The following is a 12449-nucleotide window of genomic DNA, read 5'->3' as shown; positions in this document are numbered from 1 at the left end:
ATGCTTGTTCTATTTGAAATATAAAACTAGGACCTAGTCACGATGACATGTCCAAACATCAGCTGAATGTAAACAGTGTATGATTCCCTCATGGAAGGCAACTTGCTTTTTAACCTACCATAAAATGTGTGGTATAGATCAAGTTTTAGTAGTGTAAAATTACTAAAAGCCCAGTGACAATTTACTTTTGCCCGGCTGAGTGGCTCAAACAGTTGAGGTGTTGGCCTTCTGGCCCCAACTTCGCAGGTTCAAACCTGACTCAATCCATTGGTATTTGAAGCTGTTCAAATACGTCAGCCTCACATCAGTAGATTTACTGGCACGTGAAAGAACTCCTGCGGGCTAAATACTGGCACCTCAGCATCTCTGAAAGCTGTAAAAGTAGTTAGTGGGATGTAAAGCCAATAACATTATTATCAAACTTTTGTATCACTGCAGTGTCCGGCTCCATGGCTAAACGGTTAGTGTTCTGGCCTTCAGTTACAGGAGTCCCTGGTTCGATTCCCGGTAGGGTCGGGAATTTTGTCCATCATTGGTTAATTTTGCTGGTATGGGGGCTGGGTGTATGTGTCGTCTTCATCATAATTTCATCCTCATCATGGCACGCAGGTCGCCTACGGGGGTCAAATCAAAAGACCTGCACATGGTGAGCCGAACATGTCCTTGAGCACTCCTGGCACTAAAAGCCATACACCATTATCACTGCAGTGATCGAGAGTGACTGGGAGAACTTCGCCCACCCTTCACTGCCTTTGTCATAACCACAACGTCACTGTGATTGAATAGCATACGCTCACCGCCTGCCTGCCCGCCCGCCTGTGGGATCAAATGCCCATTGTGAACACCTCTGTTGTAGAACATCATTAGAAGAATATGGTGTATAAGAGATGGTGTGTTGTGAAAATTGAAAGTTCTTTAAAATATGGCATGGCGATTCCAAGAGTTCCGCTTTTTGTGAGTCTTAATGCTAAATACACACGGCATTATTACAAAATAATATTTTTACAGAATATACTGCAACAGTTTAAAAAATCCACTTCTTGTGAGTCTTAAAGCTAAATATTGTATTGTTACATCTATAAAAATGAAGTCATCTTGTTACATTCTTGTTCTGTTAAAAGGAATTGTTATTGTTCTGCTGGTGAAATCTACCAATATGTGAGTTAATTATGTGAACTCCTCTTATTTCATCTGCGGTGGACTCTTATTTAATACAGGACAGAACTTATGTGGTTGATGTCATGTTCAAAGTTGTTCTAGCTGTTACCTACAAAAAAAAAAAAAAAAAAAAATAGATAAATGAATAAATAAATGAATAAAATAAAATAGATTGAGGATCATACAGGAAGTGGAGGAAATACCTAAAATTCCAAATCGGGACGTTGGCTATCACTGAAGTAATATCTTGTTGCCAGTTATTGAAGATTTGGGTAGTAGTTCTCTTCCCTGCCCATGATAGTCTATTTCACTTCAGTTCATTTTAAATTCATACACTCCTTATTACTAAATGGTTCACACAGTGTAATATGATGTTACGTGCTCAAGCGACCGTCCACCTTGTCGGAGCCCCTTCGGTATTGCCTGAAAGGGGATGATTAAGCCAGCTCGGGGAACTTCCCAGCCCGCCCGAGGACATGTCACGGCCCTTCCTCTATTGTTCTCTTAATCTTGTTTCTCCATGCAATTTCTGGAAGAAGATATGACAGGAAGGTTTGATCTCCAGCTGAACCCTGAATGTTCTAGAGGACCAACATTGAGGTATACATACATGGCTCCTGCGAGTGAGCGGTTGTTGTAGTGTCGGAGAGACTAGTGGTTGTGTAGGTGGAGACGACAGAACGAAAGACTGTGCCCTGCCATAGAGTACTGTGTGTGTTTTTTTTGAGGACCACTGTGAATCAGCGATTGAAGCAGTTATCGTGAGTGTGAGGATAATTGGATGTGTGTTAATATGTGCTGTCTTGAGTATCATCCTGCTGTTGGATACTCTTGAGCTGTTGCTGATTGTTGTTCACTTCATGGGATTGTGTGAAGTACCGGACTATCATTGGAGTTCGAACCAATGGACAGTCGTCGTGTGTTGTGTAGCCAGCGACACTCTGTTCAAATCCAGCTGTCTACGCACAGCCGCTGTATGAGTTGATTGACTGGACTTGGGGAAGTGAAAGTGAGGCTTAAGCGTCCTCAGGTAGATGGGTAAGCTAGACCTCGTACCGTGTGTACAGAAGAGATATTTGTAAATAGACTGTAATTAGTGTGGCCATTCATAAGTGGTTAGAATTGCTTGTGTTTAAAATATGTGTGCATGCATTTATTAGGTCATCCTGAAATAAATTAGAGTATTGAAGCAGATGGAGTTTTATACTCATAACAATATATTCGTCATCGATGTGCATCTCTTCCTTAAATCTTTCCTCTTTATACTCTCATCTCTTCAAACTTCTATGCCTTATTTCCATCTCTTTCCTTCCTCCCTTCCTGCCCACACTTATCATCTTCATCTCTGTTCTACTCCTTTGTCTATCTTTCTTCCGTTGCACTTGCTTTTATTTATGTTCCACCCACTGTCCTTGATTAGCACTTTTGACAGAAATATCAAAGGGTCTCGTGAAACCACCTTGCATTCCCATGACTGGTCAAGCTCTCAGCACCTTGTTGAGTCTTCCCTGTGTGCATTTCATAAGCAGACCTGGTTTATAAACATTGTGTTGCGGTTGGAGATTATTTTATGTTAGAGTTCTCGCTGTGTCATATACATGTTGCAGAGAAGTGTCGAAAGGTTTGGAGGAATGCAAAATTGGAGATACTTGAGAAATTATTGGAGAGAGTGAGCTTCAGTATAAAATTCTGTTGAATGTAATAATGATGATTCCAGGAATCTTGAAAATCCTGAACAAATATTGTATGAAGAGCGAGGGAGTACAGAGAAATATTACTTGTGATATCTGGAGTTGTGATAATTGTTCTATTGAACTGGAAATAATAAAAAACAATGCTGACCCAGATCACAACTTGTCTTCCAGGAGTTTTTTAAAATTATTTGTGGAAGGCACTGTTGACACTATCTGGTAAAACATTACACCGATGATGTAGGGGCGTGTACAGGTATTCTGATTTATATGGGTTTGATTATTTTACCTGAAATTGACTATTATTTCCTAGGAGACTTTTTGCGTGTGCCCGTTAGTAAGGCAGGCAATGACACTGAAATGGTTTAGGAAACTTGGGAAATATTTAGATCCAAATTTACGGTGAGTACAAATATATATGCACCGATCGTTCAGAACAATTTTTTTAATTTTTTATAATTGGCTTTACATTGCACCGACACTGATCAAGTCTTACAGGGACGATGGGACAGGAAACGGCTAGGAGTGGCAAGGAAGCGGCCGTGCATTAATTAAGGTACTGCCTGGTGTGAAAATGGGAAACCATGGAAAACCATCTTCAGGGCTGCAGACAGTGTGGTTCGCTGTGCGCCCCACATGGTCAATTCTCTCGGAAAGGAAAAAAAAAAAAAAAAAACATATCCTCGTTTCACTTCTATGTTGTTTTCTTTAAAGGGTGGTATTTATGCTGCTGCGTCTATCGGGATTTAAATGCCTGTCAGAAAGCACTGTAATTCTGGCTGGGCAGTTGCCCATAAGAGGGGAACGGCAAAGGGTTAGTCTGATGACCCTGTTGTCTATTCTGGAATCCATGGGTATGTGAACATGAAGCTTCTTACTTCGAGCTAAGATGGCAACATCACTTCCAACTCAGAATGCAGTAGCACATCATGTGGTGAAGAGTGAGAGAATTTTTTTCCCCTGGCCTCTTTTCGAGTTGTCTGGGGTCCGGATGCCCAGACACTGTTTTGACCATCAAAGCTAAGCAAAGTCATCTCCATACAGGCCATGAAGGCCCCTGGAAGGGTGGAAGGTAAAGGCTTCCACCATTCGTAACCTCGGCATGTGATGGGGTAGAGTGGTTAGCTCTACGCCCGTTTTGACCATCAGAGCACTTAATTGATACGTGTAAAAAGATGATTGAAATTCTACGGGCTGACTGCAAACTGAAGTTGAGATGTACAAAGTGTAAATGTTCAGTTGTATTGAAATTGTTTGGAAAGTGCTGTATCTTCATTTTAAACATATTAAGGCCCCGTTTCATCAATCGCTGTTAAAAATCTGATAATGGAGCGTTAGTTAACACCTTGTTAGGATTTTAACGTAGCATTATGGAAATTGCGTTTCACAGAACACTATAACAAGCTCGTTAACTAAAAACATGGCATTAACGTTAACGATCAAGTCAGTGGTGTGTAGCATTAACATTATTTCACTCTTCTGAACAGAAGCAGGCATAATGTTATTCAATTGTCACCTTTCTCCTAGACTCCTTTTGTGCAGAATAAGAGGTTCCATTTGAAATACCTGTACAACGACAAAGAAGCAAAAAAAATTATTCGAAGAACAAGTTGGAGCAGTCCAAGACCAGAGGTGGTATATTTATTCCAGCATTTAAATAGATGACTTCGAAGATTATTGCATTAATCGTCAATGAAGGAGAGCATAATGATGTTGACTTGTGATGCAGAATATCACATTAATAACTACAGTAGCACAGTCATATTAAATTAGGCCTACCGTGTTATACATGGTGTAGGCTACATGTGATTATGATCTCTTCCTTTTAATTTAATTTCAACTCAATATTTCTTAAATATGAATAAGTTAATGGAACATTAGTTTAAGTACCCCCCCCCCCCTCTCTCTCTCTCTCTCTCTCTCTCTCTCTCTCTCTCTCTCTCTCTCAGCACTGATATCTCCCGTAACAATCTGAATGACCCCATTGCATAATATCTCAGTGCATTGGAAAGGGGTGAATTTTGTCCTGTACGGTATTCTAACCTCTCTTGTATCTCTTTGAGTACTTTCCTCACAACAGGTTTAGATAACCTGTACCGCTCCAATAACTTCATTTCTTAGTTCAAGTATGTCATTTCTTCCCCGTGAAACTTCCTGTCTCAGCATTTTGAAGGTAATCTAAATGGAGCACCTGAGCACCAAACACAAAATCTCTTCCAGCCATTTTAGCATGATGTTAAGCAGCTTAACGGGACAAGAGTTCTACATTGAATTAACAGAGTTTAATAGTGTGTTAGCTTTAACGAAGGTTGATGAAACAGCCATTCCGTTAACTATCCCAATCAAGCAGTTAACATGGCGTTAAATCATTAACGGAGTTTGGTGAAACTGACCCAAATTCGTATATAGAAAGATAGGTACATAATAAGATAAATACAATGACAAGTCTGTGTGGTGAGAGGGAGAAATAGAAAGAAAACGGTAAAGGACAAGGACAATCTCTACATCTTCAAATAGATGGGATCTTTCCTCATCAATCAGAGTTCTTGTAAATCGGTTTCTTCTCTGCCCCCAATGGGCATCACCAACACTCATCGGGGGCCATCTTGACAGATATTCAAGTGTAAGATAAGAAGAAAGGAAAATTACAAGTTGCTTTATGTTGCATCAACACAAATAGGTCTTATGGCAACGATGGGATAGGACAGGGAAGGAAGCGGCTGTGGCCTTAATTGAAGTACAGCCCCAGCATTTGTTTGGTGTGAAAATTGGAATCCGCAGAAAACAATCTTCAAGGCTGCCATCAGTGGGATTTGAACCAAGAAAGGACAAGAGCAGAGACTAAAAGATAATGAATTCAGATGACAAAATATAGAAAGTTCTCTCTAAATTCCATGTAAGATTTTTTTTTTTAATTGCTTGCACTGATGAATTAACAAGCAATTGCACATAATTGCTATTAGGGAATTGTTGTGCACTTTCCAAGCCCTCATGTTCTAGTAGCGTTGTTCTTAAAGAGTGTTCTTCCTGTTTTTATGACTGATTTAGACTTGTCAGCTTGCTCTGCACCCAGCTTAATTCTATATACCGTAGAAGTGTTCAACCATGGCTGTAATTTCATGTTTGTCTCATGTTAGTGGAGAATATTGAAAATGCTTTAGCTCTTTCAAATACAATACCATGCTGAGTAATCTGAACAATTTGTTTTTATGGAAGCCATTTTTCTTCATTTTCGACTTAATTTATAACAGTGAGGTTCTTTAGTCTGTTGAATCTAATCTAACATAAATCTAGAAAATACTTGAAAAAGGAAATATTGATCAATAGATTGTACTGGAGGAATTAATGGTATCTTTTTCAGGTATAATCTGTTAATAAATGTTTTCATTTTCAAATATTTCCTAAATTAATGTTAAACTAATAAATTAATCATAATTTTCCCAATGTTTGGCTACACATTACTTATTCTCAGCTCCTGCATGCTCTATGCATTCTTTGCACTGTTATTAATTGGTAATTAATCTGTGTGATGATTATTTTAGGCTAAAAGTGTATTTATTTTGATATGTGTAACTTTTGAGCATTTCTTTGTGTGGTTAGTTATACGTTTATCTTTATTGGATATGACTTCCAGAAAGCTTAGTGCAGTTGTAGCATTATCTCAGAATTCTTCACTGACACAAAGAGAGTTGGCTGCTAAATTGGGTGTCAGTGTAAGCGTTACAAATATTATCCATATGCACAGGCAGACTGGCTCACTTTCACTGAGGAAAGATGGAAACTATGGTGGAAAAACAGAAAATTATTGCAAATGATGAAAGTTTTCTCAGAAGAATCAGATCAAACCCCCAGGCTCACTGCTGTGGAATTGGCTCACGAATTGGAGGAAAGGAGTGAATCTGCAAGTTTCTAATGTTCGTTGTAGACTTATGGCAGCTGGAAGGAAAGTCCATAAATGTCTAAAGAAACACCTTCTAACAGGAGAAATGTGCAAGAAATGACTCTTGTGGGCACATTGTCATGAATATTGGACAATAGAACACTAGGAAAAAGTTGATTTTCTTGATGAGAATCACCTTGAAGTGCAGGGGCAGTGGGTTCAATATGTGCGCCGTGCAAAGAATACGCCAATGACTTCAGCACATTTTCAAAATACCGTAAAACACCCTGTGAAGGTGATATTTTGGGGGTGTTCCACGCGTGAAAGGCCGGGAACCTTAGTACCAGTCGATGGGGTGGTGAAGTCTGACTAATACATCCAAATACTGGAAGGGAAAGTTGTTGGGGAGCTGCACAAGTTGTTTTCAGATGGTGACTGAATTTTTCAGTAAGATTTGATTCCTTGTCATACTTCAAAGAAAGTGAAGAAATTCTTCAGTGAGAACAATGGTCACGTTTTACAGTGACCAGCAAACTCCCCTGACATTAATCCAGTAGAGAAATTCTCAGCTATTTGCAGAAGGAGACTCCCAGAATTGACTGCTTTTAAAAATATGCATGGTAGTCTCTGGTTAGTGTGGTTTAATGATGTATTTAAAAATATGTGCTGAAACTTGTTGAATCTATGCTAAATCATGTAAAGATACTTAAAAAGGGACAACATATTAGCTATCAGCAAATATTAAAGGTATGTGATTAAGTGCAAAAAAGGATAAATTGTGTATATTATTGTGTTTCACTTGATTCGCTTAGGACTGCAGCTTTCAAGCATGTGGTATTAAGTATCCATAAAAAGAAATTTAAATTACTGACATTTTTACTTAAATTTATACATGTAAAATGTTGGCTATTTATTATAAGATTTGTTTAAATAATTTGTTAAAAATTCACTCAAATTACTGTGGAAAATAATGAATATTTGTTGTTGAACAGAATTATCTTCCATCCTTCCTGACATCACAGCTGTACTTCAGGTATCTGTCAGAACTAATAAATACAATGCAGTCTAGTGCTGGCTTGGTCCCAAGAAAACGAAAATCAGGTATGTTTTGACACTATAATATTTTCATTTAGTATTGCATTATTAATCTTCTTGTTCTTCCTCCTGGTGGCCTATTACAAGTTACCTGGAGTCAGTGCATTGTATGTGTGCAGCTCAGTTTTATGGCCAGATGCCTTTTCTGATGCCAGTCTAATGTGGAGGGTTGTATTTACTGTTGTGTGTTATTGTGGTGGTTGGTAGAGTGGCATATCTTGTAGTGAAACAAACACAAGCATCCAGTCCCTGAAGCAGAGAATTAACTGTATCAGATAAAATTCCCTATGCGGCTGGGAATCGAACCCAAGGCCCTCTGATCCAAAGACCCATGTGCTGACCATTCAGACAAGGAACCAGACAATTTCAACATGTCTACGCTTTCATTCCTCGTCATCACCACTCTAAAACTGCACACTGTCTCTTTTACACACGTGGTGTGGAAATAATTGCTTTTCTTGGCAGAAAGCATATTTTGTGGTCAGCACAACCGAGGCTGCAGCTGTTGATATCTGTTTGCTAGTTTCATTGCGTACAAGCTGCCTTTGTGAATCAGTGGGGAGTGTCGGCCTCCAGATCCCAAAATAGCAGGTTCAAACCCGGCAGAGGTACTTGGATTTTTGAAGGGCGGAAAAAATCCATTCGACACTCCATGTTGTACGATGTCGGCATGTAAAAAGATCTCTGGTGATACATTTGGTGTTTGCCCAACAAAATTCATTAAATCTCAGCCATAGACGCCCAAGAGAGTTTTGGTCTACTGTCTGCCATCTAATGGGCCTAGAGTAAAACAGAACGTCGAAATTGACGAGCAGACAAGCCAGTTGTTGTCGAATTGAAATGTCTGCACGCGGTAGCTGAGGCCATTATTATTATTATTATTATTATTATTATTATTATTGTGTACTGCAGTCCCTTCAGTGTAAGATTTAAAATATTACTATCCGTGAGATAGTGAGATAATGTCGGAAGCCCTGAAGATGGTTTTCCGTGGTTCCCATTTCCATGCCAGGCTAATGCTATATTTGTACCTTAGTTAAGGCCATGGCTGCTTCCTTCCCATTCCTAAGCCTTTCCTATCCCATCGTCGCCGTAAGACCTATGTCAGTGCGACATTTAAAAAAATTACTAAGACAATTTGTGTTGAAATTAAATGCATCCATTAAGTGGAGAATTTTTTCCCAAAATTTTAAGGGAAATATTCGGGTGCATCCGTTACGCAGTGGCGTCTATGAAGCGAATAAATATGGTGCATGAAATGTCAATCAGTCTCGCAAGTAGGAAGCCTATACCTATACACTGATATAGTAGATTCCAATCATCTTCAGCAACCTTAAGTGTTCCTTCAACCACAAGATGTTTCAGCCATTTATGTAAAATGTTTACGAGAATAGTAGCTCGTGCTTCTGGGCCCTGAGAGTTTGATCAGGAAGGTGAGAAAATAACCAACCAGCACCCATAAAGCTGCTCACTACTCACGACTGTCAATCACAGAACATAGACAATAGGAAAGGTGAACTGTAAGCAGGGAAGGTTTCCCAAAGAACAACTCACTGAACTGAAATATTGTAACATACAATTTTGAGACACCCCAAAGTGAAGACAAATACGCAATAATACTATTATCTGCCTGGTCATAATGCTAATCAGCAGCTGAATAATTGGGAAAAGTAAATACAATGAATGTCTCTTTGCCCCCCAAAAAGTTATTCTTCTTTATTTTTGCACAATGCAACATTGACCTGGGAAGATTTGGATTCTGTTTCTTCCTGTCTTCTGGCACGTAAAAGAACTCCTGCGGGACTAAATTCCGGCACCTCGGCGTCTCCGAAGACCTTAAAAAGTAGTTAGTGGGACGTAAAGCAAATAACATTATTATTCTTCCTGTCTTCAGAGTATTGAAACTTGTAAACATTGTGATTCCATTAATGTTGTACCAATGCATATTTGTCACATACATACATACATACGCTATCCATTATGCCTAGACTACAGTGATAGAACATTTAGACACCTCAAGGGTGCTCAGTGAGGAGTTGAATTAGGTTAATTAAAATCATATAGATCCAAGAAACAACACGACTTGGATCAAAGATAAATAAGGGTGCAGTTAAATTTAAAATGTACCCATTTATTGAACATCATGCATCCTGACGATCTATTATTATGCATATGACCGCTATGTTAAACTTAATTTCTGACTCTACATAACTTATGGCGAACAAATGAGGGTTTTATAAATAAAAATTCTTATCAAATCTTACAAATGTTCCACAGTTAACTCCCTCAGTCTTTGATTAATTTGTAACATATTTCATTGGAAAATGCTGGAGGTTAAATTTGTGAAGAGTTCTGGTTCAAAATCTTTGAAGAAATTACATTTTATTTTAGTTGAAACTGAAATCATTTCTATTTAAGTGAGCAAATAAACATAAAACTTGTTGAAACTTAATATATATCAATCACTTTGAGTTTTATTTTGTATAATTATTTGTGCACTTCCTGTTGCTTTAAATTTAAATTGACTGAATGATCTAACTTGTTCAACAAGAAAATTGTTATTGATGTCTAAACTTCAAGACTCAATTAAAATAAGATGTTATTGCTCTCACCATTAGGACGGATTCAAAATAATCAACACCGAAAATATTAACAATCCTGACAAAACACAGAATAATAGCAAAACAACATTACACAGAAATCTGATAAATGTCATACACACAAATGCTGAAAGAGAAGACGTGGCTGAAATCCAATGCTATAACTCAGTCTAATAACTATACACATCACCAAACTACCACTGAAATGAAATGGCGTATAGCATTTAGTGCTGGGAATGTCCGAGGACATGTTCTGCTCGCCAGGTGCTGGTCTTTTGATTCGATGCCCATAGACGACACGTACGCCCAGCTCCCGTGCCAGCGAAATTAACCAATGATGGTTTCCTGCCAGGAATCGAACCCTGGACCCCTGTGACCTAAGGCCAGCACACTAACCATTTAGCCATGGAGCCGGACACCAAACTGCCACTAAGCACATGGGAAGAGTATCCAAGAAAATATTTATAAAATATTTACAAGTCCCACATCATAACATATTTATTTACACATCACAAATTGTGAAATGTCATGAATTACTTGGTTAGATAATCTATGTGATTTAGGCAATATAATTTCCTTAGTTAATGTCTGACGTAGAGAATTGTGATGGCAAGAAAATGTGGTTAGTTTTCTAGAACCTTAACACGTCAAAATATGACCCTAACATGAGGAACATAAATCTCATTAAACATCTCCCTCGAGAATAATCAAGAAAGAACACTAACATAAGCTACAAAAGTACGATAATTTGTGAGATAGTTAAATTCACATAAGAAGACATCATCACATTATTGCATCATGGCTCAGTTAATTTGGAGTGCCTGCAAAAATAAACCCCTTACTTTGCAAAAATGCTCCATTAAATTGTGTGTGAAGAAAGATGAAACTTCCTTGAATCTCTATAAAATATTCTGCATCAAAGGACCCAAGCATCAGCTTTACCACATTACATTGTTATAACACGTATCATTAGACTCCAAATCGCAGACACTAATTAAATGTCATAAATGACCTCAACATCATCCACAGTAAAGCACATTTTCCAACTACACATGCAAAACAATGTGAAGCACAAACATGTAAATTCAGTGCTTATTTAATGGAATATTATTGTGACTCACTTATAGTTATGAACTTCATTGGTTCCGTATTGAAGTGGGATTACAACAAAATTAAATTCTTTCAAGGTCCACCTATTCAATACAATGACATTTTATTGTGATTTAATCGCATGTCAAATAGTCAAATGGTACTAGTTTCGGCATCTATGTGCCATCATCAGCCTTGAGTACAAATTAAAACAAGATATATATTCCTAAAACATCTGCAACACATTTTAACACATTATAAAATAACATACAATTAATGTGGTGATACATGAAATACGATAAAATTATGATACAATTGGTGTGATATAAAATTCTGAAAATTCCGGCTGTTCGTTACATAATTCAGTCTGTGTGCATCCGGGATAAGTGAATTTTTACAGTTGTATGCTGTCTATGTGAATGAGATTTGTTCCTTTAGATATTAGGTGGTTCCAGGGAAGTTTACTTTGATCATGTAAGATCGTGATGTATTTAGAGATGAATTCCCACTTCAATTTGAACCTGAAGGAGAAAATAGCTAAGTTAGATGTTGAAAGCAATGTATGGAAGTTACTAGAAACATTAGAATCTTTAAATGATGATTGACTCACCTCGAGCAGCATGTGAACGTGTTGTTACACAGGCGGAGCCGGATGAAGTGTGTGAGCAACGGTAAAGGAGGCTAGGGGAAGGCGAGGGGAAGGAAGGAGGCGGAGCACTTGCGGGGGAATGGAACTAAGGCGGGGCGGAAGGATGGGGTAGTGGGGGTAATTGACGGGAGTGTGTATTCCGGATTACTTGGAAAATCGAACTGTTTTTCGATAGTTTGGTATTTTTAAGCCAATCGATTAAAAGATCAAAAAGGATATTGGGTTTCTCGTAAATCTCATTTAAATTATAATTGGGGTTAAAATATTGGTCGCAGTTGATGTAACAA

At 38.3% G+C, this 12449-nt stretch overlaps 1 protein-coding gene across 1 annotated transcript in view; it reads left to right on the top strand.

The window, feature by feature from the left end:
• pkaap (A-kinase anchoring protein pkaap) overlaps positions 1–12449 on the top strand; it is a 217149-nt gene that overhangs the window by 108002 nt on the left and 96698 nt on the right. The window contains exon 7 of the mRNA XM_067139711.2: positions 7722–7830. Within this exon, the coding sequence (XP_066995812.2) occupies positions 7722–7830 (109 nt within the window). The remainder of the gene's footprint in view (positions 1–7721; positions 7831–12449) is intronic.

This window comes from Anabrus simplex, chromosome 2, assembly GCF_040414725.1.
Source record: "Anabrus simplex isolate iqAnaSimp1 chromosome 2, ASM4041472v1, whole genome shotgun sequence".
NCBI classification, from domain to species: domain Eukaryota; kingdom Metazoa; phylum Arthropoda; class Insecta; order Orthoptera; family Tettigoniidae; genus Anabrus; species Anabrus simplex.
The sequence above is the reverse complement of the archived record's forward strand: the minus strand, read 5'-3'. Positions and strand labels throughout refer to the sequence as shown.